We start from the raw sequence: 16,509 nt of genomic DNA on the forward strand, positions 1-16,509 counted from the left end.
AATGGCCAGTGGAACTGTGGGGCCCAAGATGAGAGGACTGGGAGGTGCGTTTTGCTGCGAGCACTCGGGTACTCTGTTCATCGCCCCCAGCCCTCAAGAGTGCGGAGCTCGGGTCGGAAACCCACAGGTGCACTCTTCTCCCAGGTCCGCTCGGTCAACACTGGGCTGTACAAGCTACATAATACTAATGAGACTAATAAGAACATGTGTTTTGGTTTTTAACATAAGCACACTGGAATCACCCCAAAGAGTATAGTCCTTTGGGGTGAACTTTGTGTTTCTTCCCACGACATAATTAAAATTCCTGTTTTGCAACTGCCTTCAGAGTTTATTTATGAGCCATACAGGAAAACTCTTTTGAAATTCACTCCTTTATCTAATAATTTACTATGTTTGCTAATTTGGGGGACTGTTTTAAAACATCAAATTCATCCTCAAAGGATAAAGATTTCTAGTAGTAATGAAAGCCAGGATTCATCAGGCCCCAAAGACCTCTTTCCAAGGAAAGTTGCCTACTTTTGGAGCAATATTCATGTAGATGTTTTGAGAAATATGTGTGTAGATCTTTAAGGGAACAACTTTGGAGTTCATGTTAATTTAGAAATGATTTTTAAAAATCAGTCTTACTACCTTTGGTTACATCTTGAGTCTAGAAAGGACATAAGTTGTGTCTTAGCTCTACTCACTGTGCTTTGTGATCCTTCCCCCTTCACACCAAGAGGCCCCATGAAAAGATACAAAGTGCTAGCACTGTAGTATGTCTATATTGCTACTTGTAAAGCTGAGCTAACAATATATAGAAGTTAGCCCTTTGTTTTAGTCAAATTTCCAGGTCAGACTTAGAGTTATCATCAGCCCTGCTTACAGGAATCCTTTCCCTCCTCCGTATCAGGCAGGCAGTGGTTATGAAATGCCCTTGTCTCTTTGCTTAGCTGTTCTAAAATGGGAGAGGAGATTCAGGGTGATGTGAGGGCCACTCCGTCCCCCTTTGGATCTGGGGGAGTTGAAGGAATTGGCTAAGAAAGAACTGTGCTGCCATGTGGCATTTTCCTTGAGTGGCCATAACCTGTGAATGACATACATGGAATGTTTTTCCAATATTATTTTGGATTTCACATCCACTGGAGTAAAAACATAAACCTTTTAACTAATATCATCTAAGCACTTAAAGACAGAGTAACAATTTTAAACACCAAGATCACAGGCGTGTTAGCCTGCCCCGATCTAGCCGACCTGCTGGAGAACTGCCAAGAATTGACTACCTAGTGAGTAATGGGGTCACTGTTCTTCAGCACAGAAGAAAGATTTATTGGATGTATACAACATGCTTGCAGTACAAATGCATTGCTTAACAAATGCTCCGCAATTTCTTCTCAGCCTTGTATGGTCAATTAGAGGAGCCAGTCCTGTGAGGGTTGGACAGACCACATCACTAATCTAATTGGTATCCAACTGCTCCTTTTCTCCGCTGTTGTCAAATCGCAATGATTAAGGCTTGCACCTCCTTGTCCCTCTCTCCAGGGAACACTTAGAACGCACTGTGTTTCTTCTCTTTGTGTTTTTAATCAGCCTGAGGATGGATGATTAATCCATTTGAAATCTGCCACATGTGATATTGGGGTGTTCTATGAAATGGGAGAAGGAGGGAGAGTGGCTGAGTGGGGTGGTATGTGTGAGCACAATTAACTGTATATAGAGAATGTATAGCACTTTACCCTTTCCCACACCACGGGCACCTTACCTGCTGCCAGGCGACAGGTGGGCACATGAGCCTCCTTCCTTCACCCAGCCGCAGTACGGGTCCCTGGAGGCAATGCAGGTTCTGCAGGAAGAAGGTGACCATGAGCTACCTAGGATTCCTTTCTAAGCACCTCCTAATGGTCAATGAGCAAAGTACATACTTTTTACATTTCCCATGTCGTTCACACCGGCCAAGGGGAACCTTTATCACACAGGTGGAGAATGCAACATACAGGGAATTGCTTGCTTTGTCCAGTTGCAATCCCATAATCCTCTTGTCTTCTACTCCATCATAGCTGCACCTAATTTTATAGGGCAGGATAATAATATCATTAAAAGTTTCTCCCGGGTCAGTTCTCTTTTTCCCACCACCACCCTGATACCTCACCTCCCAGCCCACAAAGTGATCACTTAATCTGATCTAACTGAAGATGAAACAGATCCTTATGCATGTACACACACATCGCACACACACAAAAACACATGTGTGTATCTCTATAAATACATTATTGGCAAGGAGAAAATGTTTTTAGTGTATCAAAAGATTTTTACAAATAATATTAAAAGCCACCTAAAAATGCATAAAACCTAAGTCTGCTATAATTTTCTCTGAAAGAAAGGGATCACAATAACATAGCAAATAATTACTAAGAAAAGACCAAACATTCTACATACTTTTCTGGGTTGTAAACGCTCATCTCCTCCAGGAAAAGGCTGTCATTTAGGAAACCACTGTTTCCTATTCTGGCCAAGAACTTCAGGATGATTCCCTTCTCCGATCCCAGGAAAACCACAGTGTGGTTCTGATATGGCCCAGCAGCCGTGTCCACTGCGATTTTGGTGAGGCGGTACCTAAAATAACAGGATCACATATTTTGTCTCTTTGTTGGCCTGTCATTAAAGTGTCCCCTTTTCTGCTTGAAACAGTTGTAACACTGCTTTCTAGCAATAACCTTAAGAGAAGTATATGCCTACAAATAACGCTCCCAGGCTGCTCTGGTACGTTATTGCCATATGCAGAGCATCAGTACGGCTCCAAGGGGAGCGAGGAGGTATGGTGTGCGGAGGCCAAGTTACACAATAAATAGAGAGCCTTAACCATCTGAAATCACTCAGCCATGATCCCTTCCATGAGCAACGGGGAAAGGCTAATGTCTCCTCTGAAGAGGGGAAGAAAGAAGGGAACTCATTTAACGTGTCATGTAACATTGGAAAGAAAAGCAATGGCTACCACTTTTCATAATGTTCTTCTGAGGTGCAAAGCCTCATCAACAGAAAGCTTTTCAACTGTATGCAAGAGGGCTGAGACTTCAGCAGGACGTGCCAGCCAAACAAGGTCCCACTTAAAGCAAAGGTGAAGGGCATCGGTCTCGTCACATAAGTTCCTGTCTGGGATAAGTCCTGCTGGGCACTCTTTCTCTGAGACCCCTCAGCCACTCAGTACTCCAGACACCTACTTGTCCTAAGTGCCACGGCAGGTGCCTGGAGGCATGGACCCCGCTGCGGGTTACACTGTTTCCATCTTATAGGCAAGAGCCATTATAATACTTTAATATTTATCAATAAAGGCACAGTTTAAAAAAATGATAAAGTTCATTAACATTTTGTTTGATGTCTGCCACAACTGGAGGGCACTAGGGAAGGCCTGTTGAGCTGTTTGGAAATAAGCTCTAAATATATACCAGGAGGAGTTTTTAGGGCTTTCAGATTTCAGATCAGCTATCCCGTCTCTGTTGGCCACCACTTCAGATAACAAATGCTGAAGTATGAGCCTTCATACTGGTATATCTGTGCAAATCCTCCTTTTGTCCATGCGCCATCTGACAGTTAACAACCCAGGCACAATGCCAGGATGGAGTCTGTGCTCGTTTTGTAACCGCATCCAGCCAAACAGGTATCTACATCCACTGATCGATTCTCTTTCACCGGTCCCCTACTCTTGCACAGATTGGACTAAAGAGCTGACCAGGAAGGAAATAGCTTTGTTTCCTCTACTTGCTGTTAGTGTCCAGTTAGCCCAGAAACACCCAAACTCTTCTCACTGGGGATGTGATTATGTGGGTTTGGGGGTGTCCACCCAACCCACCAGCATTTCATAACTGAATCAGTATGTATGATAAGATGTCTATGGCATTTCTAAACATGATCCACTGAGATGAGCATAAGATGTTGAAGGGAAGCTCCACTCAGGACAGAGTCTGCTTGATACCCACCTGACCATCGTCCTCAGGAACCACGGCCTGTTGATGATAGAAGGCACGGCCTCATCCATGAGTGGGTGTGTTTTGATGAAGTTCAGGGTATCATCAGGAAACTCATTAGAGGTCGTATATTTTTCTAAGGAGGATGAGCCTGCGCAGCAACCTGGCCTAAAAAGAAAAAGACAGGGACCTGACTGGCGTGGCTTAGTGGGTTGAGCATCATTCTGCAAACCCAAAGGTAGCCACTCTGATTCCCAGTCAGGGAATAGGCCTGGGTTGTGAGCCAGGTCCTCAGTTGGGGGTATGCAAGAGAGGCAACCAACCTAACTAGGTTTCTCTAGCACATCGATATTTCCCTTTCCCCCTCCCTTCCCCTCTCTCTAAAAATAAATAAAATCTAAAAAAAGAAAAAGAAAGAAAGGGAGGGAGCTTATTTCATGCCTTATGGCAAATTCTTTGAATGAACTGCTTCTGTAAGCATCTGGCATGGAGGAGAATGTACTGTAGGCTGAGAGGAGGAAGTTGAACAATGCAGAATGCCACCAAATACAAAGTGCTTAGATTTCCTCCAGACCCCCTCATTCCACAGAGGAGTCTCGGCCAGGGCAGTTCAGCCTTGCTGGGGGCGGCTTGGCTTCCCCCCAGAAGCACAAACAAAGCCCATAAACAGCGATGGAACATGAAACAAGTGGGGGAGTGTATGGTTTGCACACGTCGCAAGGACTGCTCTCTGTGTCCTAAAACCCTGTGAGAAGTTCTTGAGGCGTTTGCTCCAGAGAAGGAGAGAATTAAGCTGACTTTTCCACACTCGTGTTTTGTTTTTTATTGATGAGTTTGTTATTGTTTGATTTGGGTGCGTATGAAAAGCCAATTACACTGAAGAGTCCCTCTTGAAAGGTCATTTCTTTATAACGCGAAATTTGTTTCTACAAGCTTTCAGGAGTCGAGGGACATCTCAGTGAAGTCCGATTGGGGAAACACTGACACTAATCCTCTCCAGACACCTGGTTTGCCTGCTGGTGCAGGAATGGAAATCAGACCGTGATAACAATGGCATAGTCTAGCCCCTCACACATGCCGCTTCGTGGCACTTGCCCGGTGGGCCCTGTGAAAGGATCCTGCTGTCTGCAAAATGGGCCAGGCAAGCACATGGGAAGATGAGGGTAAACACATTTCCAATAGTAGAAAATCACTTCAAGTATGTTTCCTGGCCATAGCTAACACCATCTTCTACACCAAGGGCAACATGTTATGTAAGTTCACCCTGAAATCTGAGCCCTGAGGCCTAATTCCCCTTCCTGTCTACCTAGAAGGTAGCTAACAATTCCAGACAGTGACTTAGAAAATCCATCTGAAGTTTTGCCAGAGTGTGCTTTTTGCACCTAGTCTGCTTTCCATAAGTAATGGGGCATGCACATGTCAGATAATTCATCAGATGAAGAAGACAGAAAAATCGTAAGGGTACCTCTCCTGGGTACAGTGGTTCACATTATCTAACTTAATTCAATTAAACGGCTAAGTATTTTCTGTGGGGCACTGGAGGTTGGAGGAGGTAGTTGGAAACCAAAAAACTTAAGACATTGGGCTGCTTTTCAGAGGCCCCAAAATTCAGTGGAGGACACCAAGCACACAGGGATGTTTCTGTGTAACTTAGATAGTAAATGCTGTAATGATGGTACCCAGTGTGTGCCAGGTACAGAGGGCAAGCGCTGGGTTGGGGCCAGCTTTCTCCTGTCTCAGTTAAAGAGAGTGACTTAATTGCTTTAGTGTGAGGATTGAGGGAGATTACAGAGGACCGAGGGGTCTCTGGGTTGTCTCTGGACAACAGGTTCCCAACGAAGGCAACTCTGGGGCATATTTTGGGAAGAGGGGAACCTGGACTGTGTCTGGACCCAAAACTGACCAGAACCTGGCTGACCAGAGACACGTTAATGGTCCATTGCACCTATGGGTTCTTCTTGCCCTTGGCCCAAGTCTTGACTCAGTTCTGATCCGACCTGATCGAAAAGTCCAGGGAACACCATTATATTTCTCATTTTATTAGGGTTTCAAGACATTAGTCTTTGTAAAATGGAAGGGAAGCAGGGAGGAGCGGTGGAAATCTATCCAGCTGTGTGAATTTGCACAACACACTTTATACCTCTCTGGGCTTCAGTTTCCTCAACTATAGAGAATTGGAACTAGCTGGCAGAAAGGTTCTATTCTTCTTAGAATTACATTGGATAAACCACAGATTAAGCAAAAGACAAGAGAGTCACAGTTTTAAATATAATGTAGGTAACTCTGAATTTTACTTAAGTGGATGAAAGCAAATGGCCTCATAGGCCCTTCTGTTGTTCTGGCATTTCTACCAGTACAGCTAGCGTGGAGGACACTGGCGGGCCGTCTGCAAGATGTTCATTGTCCGAGGAGCAAGCTGTACCATTTCTAGGAGTTCAAAATAGCCATATAAATATCGGCATGTACCTGGGCTTAGGCACTCGCTCATCAGGAACTGGCGTCCAGGTGGAATCTGGAGACTTCTGCTCTTTGAATCTTCCAGTAAAGACATTGGCAATGTCACGCATGTCATAGGCGCAGACCGCAGACCCAGGGATGCTGCAACACAGCGTTTCACACAGTTACTCATGCGACAGGGGCACATACAGCTTGAAAAGCACACTTCAGAGAAACTTCCTGTTACGGGCAGTTGTGTTTAAAGTTCATATTCTGAAAAATGAATTCTACTGTATAAAGAGAATATTCCTGTGAATCAAATGTTCATCAGTGGCCCTAAAGAAAGGGCTAGTTATAGCAAACTCATAAAAAGAAAGAACCTTTTCTGTCTTCTGGAACTGCTTTGGTTTACAAAGGAAGAGTGGTTGAACTGGGGATTTAAAGTGTCATGAATTCCTGGATACTAATTATCAGTCAACAACCCCAAAATCAAATCTTCACAAAATATTCTACATCTTTAATACTGGTAAAAATTTGAAGTAGAAGTGCCTCCACTGTCCACATACTGCTTCTTTGGATTTGGTACCTCAAGCCAAGGACGCCAGGAGTGACAATGAATGTGCGCAAAACCCATGAATATTTTTAGTCACTGTACAGTTTTTACTTCCTGTTTATTTGCATAAGACTGAACAATTTAAGTCTCTAAAGCATCAACACTTTGCAAATAAAGTACTCTATTAAGGGCTAAATAATAATAATGACGGTAATCTCTACCTGTAATTGCATTCTTGCCTGGCACTCCTGGAAGGACTTGGGGATTTTTTTTCATCAGTGGTGAAAGGCATGAATAATTCATTCATCTGGGTATACTGTTTGAACCCACGTTTATTTTTGACTAAGGTTGTTCCTTGATTTTGATCAAATAAATTGCAGGCACCAGCTGGCCGAGAGTTTGAATCAGGCTCTGAGGCTGTGGGCCAGTGCACAGCACAGGCACCAGGGCAGGGCTCAGCACTTTGCCGTGTGGGAGCACCGCCCAGTGCAGAGAGGACGGTTTAGTCTGGATTTTGCAAATGTTGAAAGGATATGGAAATTGCTTCATAAATAGTAAGAACTTTGTTATGCTATTTTATATTTCACATAACAATTATTGAAGAATAACATGTATAGCAAGAAATAGAGACAAAATTAGCTTATTTAAAACAAGGTGGGAGAATGAATTTTAAAGTGTTTTAAAATTAATAGTAGTAAATTTTTGAAGGCTGTGTGTATGTGTGTATACTCATATATACACCACACACATACACTCACTGTTTACAGAATTGAGTATATAAGACAGGGATCCTCATTTGTTTTGCAATTTTAGAACCCTGGCATTACTTAATTTTGTGACATACTTCATAACCCCCTTTCCTAAAAGTAACGGGTATACTTATTTATTTTAAATATTAAGAAAAATAGGGTAAATATTGAATTATTTTATGAGGTACTTTGTAAAAACTGAAGACACCCTAGGACTTTATAATCCTCCCAAGGTTAGAATCCTCGTGACACCCTCTCCTCTTCCCTGTACTCCCTGCCTCCATCCTTTCATCTTTTCTTCATTCATCTTTCTTCCCACCTGCTGTTCATTCAGCCTTTATTTATGGAATCTCTAATCTCAAGCAGTAAATGCTCAATAAATAACAGAGTACTGTTCTCGACTGACTCACAGTTCAGTGTGCATGCACATAACCACAATGGTGAGAATAAATTAGCCCAGGACAATCTGTTAAGAGCAGTATTTAAAGTGGTATGCACAAGGTCTCACAGGAAGTGACGTGAGCTTAGACTTGGAGCATTCTTAGGGTTTCAGTGGGCAAACAGACAGTGGGTGTACAGGGGACTTGGAAGACAGCAGGACATGAGCAAACATGGCACGTTCAAGACAGATCATGTTCAGAAAGTCTGTACCCCTGGAGGAGGACATGGGACAGATCTGGAGGGGCTTTGCCGTTCCAGGGAACCGAGGACTGTCCCCAGTGCAAAGAGGAGCACCTGAAGGGTTTGAAACAACCTGACAGTGGCCAGGTTTGCTTGAGTGGAGGATGGGGTGGAGTGGAGTGAAACTAGAGGGAGTCAAAACTGGAGAGGGACTATAATTTATAGATGAAAATGGGTGTGTGGGTTTTTACCATTTTCTGATCTTATTGAACAAATATCTTTCTAAGACCGTATAAGCATGCAATAATTGGATGTTTCCTAGGGGCCTTCAGAGAAAATACTTTAAATGAAGTATCTGTATTATGCAGTAATCTACTCGTATATTGTAATCACAGAGTAACTCACCCCCCTCAGAAAACAAACGAAACAGAAGTGTACTGTGAAATTCCACTAGCCCCTGCATTCCCATGTACAAAGACATCATTTTTTCAACAATCCTAGATACTAAGTACAGACAGACAAGGCCTGAATTATTGTATCTTTTCCATTATCAAGTCTAAAAATCCCTACAGATGGCTAAAGTGTACTTAAATCTCACTGAGTACTTCTTGCTGTAATATGGTTTCATACTCTCGTACATCTTCAGTGGGGGACTTTTGACCTCAGTATAAGGAACACTATTTCATCATTTAGCTTGCTCTCTGTTCTGGACTCTACCCAATCACGACCCATTTCTTTCAAGGGCTGCCCTCTAGTCTCATCATGAGTGTGCCTGTCATCGAGTTCTGAAGAGTCTTTGTGAAAAGTGTAATCCAAAATAAAACTGTATTCCTAAAGGAAGATAATACGGAGCATCCAAATTCTACATAGAAATGCGAATATAGTAAATGTATTCGGATTTCAGGACCATGCCCGGAGTTATGATCATTTTCGCAGCAGTGCTAGGACTCTGTCAAGTGTGAGAGCCGAGGACCAGGGAATGTGAATGCCGCCCTCCTTCTGTCCTTCACACTCCATACATTCCCACTGCCCTAGAAACAGTCATTGGTGTCTTCGTTCATGGCTCAGTCTTAGCTTAAAAAATACCAAAATAGGAATAAACAGGCTGGCGCTTAGTACTTCCAGGTTTGATAACAGAAGTCCTCGTTCGAGCCCTCCCGAGTCAGGCCGTGCTGCCGTCACTGGGATCCAGGTTCCTCCGACAGGAGTATAACCAGGGTGTCATAGGCGGGGTGCAAGGTGGGCTCATCTGGATCCTAACCTTCTCTATGTAGCACGTAAATAAATTTACTGTAAAAGTTATCAGTAATAAAAGTCAAACAGAATAGCATGTGACCAAGAGAGAAAGGAGACACATTCTTGAGTTTGAAGCTGCCTCTTCTTTCTGTCGAGTACCTTGACCAGGTAATATAATCGAATTTAGTTTTCTTAAGTGTAAAGGGCAACAGTCTTCATTTCTAGGCTTATTGGAAGGATTGAGAAATAACAGTGTTTATATGCCAGGCATGTAATTAGAAGATATTGTTATAACTTACCTAATTACAATACTTTCCCTAAAATCCTAATCTAATAATGCTTATCAGTGACTCTGAACATGTTGATGAAAACTGATTGTTGAGTGCATTTTAGCTACAAGGAGTGAACAGCAATTTTTCCATCAGTTGTGAATCTTGTGTATTAGAAGAGAGCCCCTGGGAAAAGGAAGCCAGGAAGAACTGATTAGGTCAGCACAGCCAGGGCACGGTTACCTGTTGTAAGGTGTGGAAAAGGTTGCCAGGACAACATCGCGGCCATTAATGCGAATCACATCCGTAACGGCCTGGAGTATGTTGAAATAAAAATGGGAGTCTCCGGGAACGGAGCAGTTCAGCCGAGCCTTAAGGAAAGATGTCCACTGTTTTTCCAAGACTCTCTGCGACCCTCCCATGTCGTTCTTACAAACCTGGGCCACTCTTGGGAAAACTACCTGCAGAGATGAAACACACAGGAAAAATGAAATGCACTCACTTTTCAAGGAGACTTTAGTAGAAATCCCCTTTCTTTGAAAACAGAAACAAAACAACAAGGTGCTTAATTTAATCTTGTGTTTCTAAAATCAGTGCCCTCCCTCCCTGCAAGAAGGAAAACCTCAGCATTGGAACAGCATGTTTTAAAAGATAAGGCTGTGCCATTTCATACAGAGCCATAAATCCTTCAGGGGATCAGCTCTCGGCCACATAAACTCATTTCCATACAGACTGCTTAGCTTTTTATTTCCTCAAACAAAAGCACACTTTGTATGCACCATCTCTGGCGTTCCCACTCTGGGCCTTAAATCTCATACTTTGAATTCCTCCAGCTCTGCAAGCCACCCTGGCATTGAATCTGTGCCCTCTCACTTGGTGACCTCGATCCACTCTCTGGTAATGACAACTGAAATGGACATCTCCTAGGTATTCATTCGCTTTCTTCAACAAAGGTAAAATTCAATACTCTCAGTTCCCTTAAACATGCTGGGCATCTACTCTCTGGGTGGAGCAACTCATTAAAGAGATGAAGCTGTTGAGTGAACCTGGAAAGTACCTCTTAACACCCTCGAAACTCAGAATGGAATCACCAAACATCTGTTTCTCACATTTTCCAAAGAAATAGTTAAGATGTCCCCTGTACTCTGTTACTATAATGAGAAAGCACACAGGACTTTGAGGCAGCACGTTTTCACTGCCACTAATCCTTGGATCTTTTCAAAATGATGGCCTTGTCTGTAGATTTATGGTTCCTACTTCAAGGGCACTTACAACAACATTGGTCTGGAAGTGAGGCACCGTCCAGCCCTTACCTTTCCCATGGTGTTGTATTCCACCGCTATTTCCCTGAAGAAGAAGTAGATGTAGTCTCCATAGTCCACCGCTTGTACAAAGTACGGTTCTATGGACAAATCGGAAACTTTAATTAGAGACAAGTCACACAGAGTTAAAAGAACTTTAATCAGTTGCAACCAGTGACATGTTATTAATTATAAGTGTAGGGCCACTAGGCATTTGGTTAACACTAACCATTTCTAGTGACCTCACATGTGCAAAGGCTGGTGATTTCAGAAAGCATCCGAGCCTACAAATTATGTATTTCAGAACTGGTTGCAACTAACAAAGAAGACTTAATGAGTTTTGCATATCTCTGTAATTTTATTTTCCACAATGGAATGCCCACATTACAGAAAGGATTTTGTACACATCTCCTTCTCAACCCGGACTCATACAAGGTTATGAATAGCTTTTTTCCTGCTCCCCACCATCTCCAATCCCCTGCTCCCCTTTATGAATGAAATGTTCAGTTCTTTTCATGGGGGACTCTGAAATGAGAGTTTGAGACAGGAAAAGATGAATGTAATGCATTCTATTGTAGGGGCATTGGTAGTTTTGTTAATATTTCAGAAACTCATGGGAAGTGAAAAAGGAGGTAAATAAATCAGTTGAGACAAAAGGCACAATTTGCACCTTCCTGTCTGTCAGAAGCCATTACTAAAATGAAACTACAGTCTGGTCCTTCGGGACCTTAAATCTCCCTCAAGACATGTATCTTCCTCCCTCCCCCATTTCTTCTTTTGTTTGTTCACCTTTCAACCATTTTGAATCGTGCTTGACGGTCCGTAGGGTCGGGCTGTCCCCAAGACTCCGGTAAATAACTGCATCGATGGCAAGGAAGTCAGTCACTGTGGCCGAGTAGAGTTTTCCATCTTCGGAGGAAAAGAAAAAAGGCAAAGGGGGTGGAGAGCAAGGCAGTGGGCATGGGGGAATAATAGAGACATACCCCAGATTGCCCTCCTATATCAGGCAAATGAGATAGGACGACTGGGAGAAATTCAAGAATCTCTGGGAAAATACTTGGCCCACATTTCCAACCATTTGAAATTGGGATCATGAGAGATGAAACATTTTTCATTTTTCAACTGCACGGCAATTTGTAAGCAGCAGCAGCAGCAGCTCCAGGAACAGGGTAAATGAAAAACGCTGTTTGCTTCACTTGACTGGATGGTCCTGGACTGAAACCTCCAGGCCAAGGCCCCTGGGACACGGCTGCCGCCACCACACCGTCGTCAGTCAGCTGGATCAGCTGGGATCCCAGGGAAGGGCAGGAGCTGATTGCTCGCCCCTGAAATGCTGTGTTCACACAGAAGTGACGGAGTCTTCAGACGGAAGAGGGGAGGGGAGTTAAGAAAGGGGGGGTCGTAAACAAAAGGGAGCAGGCTCACTTCTTGCTTATATCCTGAGAGTCACTGCTCCTAAGTCACAAGAGCCACTAAACCCTGCCAATCTAGCGAAATAAGAAATATTTACTTCAGTATTTTTGAAGTTGTAAACTTGAAAACATTCTGACATATAAGATACCAAAACGAAGAGAAAAGTGGGGAGGGTGATACTGAGTTCAGGCTTGGCTTTCTTTATGAATTCATGCTTTTTGGTAGATAAGCTTGAGGGTACATCCAAGGCAAAAGAGACTAAATTAGACTAAATCTAATCCCTAAACATTTTCATTCTTTTTCCAGATTGGCAAACTATCTTCACGCAAAAAATTAAATGGAATGTTCTGGGGTAACAACATCTATATAGATGAAACAGAGACAATAATTACATTCAAACTAAAAAATTAGTCCAATTTGAATGGATTACACATCTTCATTAGCTGTATGTCAGAACGGCTTACGTACATACAGTGTAGTATTCTTTAAGCTCTTCTACTTGTGAAAAGTATAATGGTTGATGAAAAGCTGATTCCAACATACCTAAATTCTTAATGTCTACTTTTGGTTTTAAAATAACTAAAGTTGGTTCAGGTTCAGTTTAGAGCTGTCTTAATACCTGAATTATTAACAGCCATCTGTATTAGTGAGTGTTGACTGGGTTAGATTGGAACTGCAGACAACAGACCTTTCTGTTGATACAGATATCCACAAAACCACAAGTTTTGTTCACAGAGGCACAGCCACGGGTCATACAGGTGTAACTAGGGTTGGGTACAGGGGGTGTGCGTGTGTCTTCCTCCTGACCACTCTCCACTACTCTTACTTGTAAAATGGAGCACTATTCTGGCACTCTTTTTAAAAATATATTTTATTGATTATGCTATTACAATTGTCCCATTTCCCCCTTCATCCCCTTCCACCCTGCACACCCCCTTCCGCCCACATTCCCTCCCTCTAGTTCATGTCCATGTGTCATAAGTTCTTTAGCTTCTACATTTCCCACACTACTCTTGCCCTCCCCACTGTCCATTTTCTACCTACCGTCTATGCTACTTATTCTCTGTACCTTCTCCCCCCTTCTCCTCCTCCCACTTTCCCTGTTGCTAACCCTCCATGTGATCTCCATTTCTGTGGCTCTGCTCCTGAACTATTCTGGCATTCTTGATCATGTGACAACCATTCAGTGGCAACAAGGCCCTTCTGTTAATAGGGGATGAGCTTGTGTGAGGTTTCAAACATCCAGTGAACACCTGTTTAGTACACCTGCTGGGGAAGTGGCCACCATAGAATTAACTTGGCACAAGCTGTTTCTACATTCTCTGACTACAGACTTAGGACCACAAATGGATGACACTGAGGATGAGGTTTAAGGAGCTAATCTTGTTTCATAATCAAAGGCCTAAAGCTCCTCATCTAACTAGAATTTTATAATGGAAATTATAGCTAACTGCTCTATTATGTGCTGTAACAATCACTAGTGTACCAGCTCTTTTTCCTATACGCACCTCCACACACACAGCTGGCAATGAATTCCTAGACAAATTTATAATAAAACACACACACCCTCATCTATAAAAATTTCAATCAGAAAATGATGACTTCTTTGCTGCTGCATTTATCTTTTGCAATGCAAGGAAGGTGTGAGGATGGGGAGTGTGGGTCAACCTGAGCTGACCAGCACCGTCCCTCTCGGTCACTACAACCTTCCCATCAGAGACAGGCATGTAACTCAATCATATCAATGATATTCGAGGAGGTATTTCCTGGAATCTTGCCTCACTGTTCTGAGAGAACTTCCAGCACTTCCTTTGTCTCTTTCCTTCTCCCTTCTATATGTGGACAAGAAGATATGTAGCCCTAATTGGGGTTGGCAGGCATCCTTATGATTGTGAGAGCAGTGAGTCTCTCTCAGAAGGAAAATAAAGGGAGCAGAGAAATGAAAAGGATCCATGTCCTGGATGATATCGATGAGTTGTTGAATCAAACCAACTTTTACCTTAAATAATGAGTCTTATTTGAGCCCAAGCAGGCCCTAACCAATGTCACATATTCAGTGCAAAGCTATTAGCCTTTTCTGAAGGCGCAAAATCATGGGTATGTGTCAAAAGAATTCTTTTAAGAAGCAAGTAACAATTTCCATACTGATTTCAAATGGAAAAGACATTCCTAATCACAGTAGTCACCAGAGAAATAAAGTAGGACTGCAACTCCTCCAGAGCAGGTTTGCAGCAACCAGCAGAACATGCAAAAGCAGATGCAATGAGGAGAAATCAGCTCATTTACCTGCAAACAGAGCAATGTTGGCGTGTTTGGCATCATAAGGGCATCTGGCCATTCCGCTGAATTCATCCCCGAAAGGTTCCAAAGTATCCATCTAAATGAAATAATAGGACTTCATTAGGAAGAACAACTAACAGTAGTAATAACTAATATTTACAAAGCACTTAATGTGCTAAGTAATCCATACTCATGGTGCAGACAGTCCTCGAATACCCTCTTAGATAAGTCTATTGGATTCAAGCAAGCAAACTAAGGTAAAGAGAGATTAAGACACTTGATCAAGGTTCTACAGCTTGAAGACTCTGAAATTCAGTCATGTGTGCTTGACTCAACCATTACAACACAGATTTCTATATCCTTCTAAAATGCTCTAGAAATAAGTGTTTTTGGAAAGGAATTTCTGAGGCGATCACCAGGAAAACTTATTTGCTTTCCTCCTTCACATCCCTTAAGTTATCTGTGGAGTCATGAACTCTACAGAGAATGACCTCAGTTTTTGGTTTTGTTTTGCCTGGGGAGTCCTGCCATTGTGGGTTAATTCCCAGGAGAAGACACTGGATTCCCCTTGGGTTACCTGGTAGAACAGTGTAGAATCAACTGAGGTGCAAAAAAATGGATGCAAGCAGAGTTCAGATGACCCTTTGTATCTCCTTCAGAGACATGTCTCAGCCTGAGATCATGTCATTGAGAAAGAGAGGTCCAGAAACTGAGAGCTCACACTGGCCAAAGGCGGTGTGGGGTGGGGCTGCTCTTTGATTTGTTTCCCAGTGCCCCGCCCGTGCCTTATTCCTGTATGCTAGTGGTTATTACTGGCTTGCCAGTGAGTTCAGTGTGGCTATCTTCTACATTTTTTAAAAAAAGAGAAAGGAAAGGAAAGGATGGAAGGAAGGAAAAGAAAGAATTAGGGAGAAAGAAAGGCAAAAAAACTATTTTAAATACGGAGTCTGCACATGAAAACCTGGAATTCTTAATGCTTTTGAGCAAGTGGGAAAGTCCATTCAGGTCTTTCCTACCCACATGGTAGCAACAAGCTATTGCTAAGTAATGGGCACCCATTGTCTTTCAACAAGTACGTGGTAGCCGGTACCAAAGCCCCTTCACCCACAGAATGCACCAACATGCTGCTTGTTTCACTCCTACGCTACCTGCCTTGCTAGCTGTTCACCAAGTTCCAGTCTCTTTCCTCATAACTCACTAAACTATACTCACCATCCTCCCTAGTGATTAGGTGCCATTGTGCAACTGAGCTCTGGCTAACGGAATGTGAGTATAAAGCTACGCACCACCTCTAGCTCTTGCCCCTAAAAACCTTCCAGGATCTTCTACTCTTGTTCTCCTTCCACATTCCCCCCTTTACACAGAGGATCCAGTGGGCAATTTCCAGACTCTAGGAGACAGCAGAGGTATGAGCACGATGGAGCTTGGCCTTCTGAATGAACTCATAGTGACCTCTGTCACTGACTGACGTGCGACTATGGCGTGAGCAGGAAATGAATGCTCTTGGTCAGCCGCTAACATTAGTCAGCCTTCTACCTGCTGGTCTTCTTCCTTACACCCTGGATCTTCCGGCATTTAAAGCTCGAGTCGCAGATTCCACATAAGGATCTCTTCCACAGCGTTAATGTTTTTATACCCCTCTGTCATGACCCTCTTTATAGTTTTAAGGTATTTTGTGTCTCACCTGGTGGTTGCATGGTTTGACTACAG

The 16,509-nt window shown here is 43.0% G+C and overlaps 1 protein-coding gene across 5 annotated transcripts in view; it reads right to left on the reverse strand.

The window, feature by feature from the left end:
• Positions 1–16,509, reverse strand: part of SEMA6A (semaphorin 6A) — a 125,012-nt gene that overhangs the window by 30,836 nt on the left and 77,667 nt on the right. For all 5 annotated transcript variants that reach the window (XM_053665276.1, XM_053665275.1, XM_037141801.2 and 2 more), the window contains 9 exons: positions 14,806–14,896; positions 11,896–12,015; positions 11,119–11,207; positions 10,049–10,266; positions 6,408–6,539; positions 3,954–4,109; positions 2,416–2,592; positions 1,902–2,042; positions 1,742–1,822 (listed from right to left, as the gene is read on the reverse strand). In XM_053665276.1, coding sequence (XP_053521251.1) covers positions 1,742–1,822; positions 1,902–2,042; positions 2,416–2,592; positions 3,954–4,109; positions 6,408–6,539; positions 10,049–10,266; positions 11,119–11,207; positions 11,896–12,015; positions 14,806–14,896 — 1,205 coding nt within the window. The remainder of the gene's footprint in view (positions 1–1,741; positions 1,823–1,901; positions 2,043–2,415; positions 2,593–3,953; positions 4,110–6,407; positions 6,540–10,048; positions 10,267–11,118; positions 11,208–11,895; positions 12,016–14,805; positions 14,897–16,509) is intronic.

The sequence above is a fragment of the Artibeus jamaicensis genome, unplaced genomic scaffold (assembly GCF_021234435.1).
Source record: "Artibeus jamaicensis isolate MK-2021 breed Jamaican fruit bat unplaced genomic scaffold, CSHL_Jam_final contig_402, whole genome shotgun sequence".
Taxonomy (NCBI): Eukaryota; Metazoa; Chordata; class Mammalia; order Chiroptera; family Phyllostomidae; genus Artibeus; species Artibeus jamaicensis.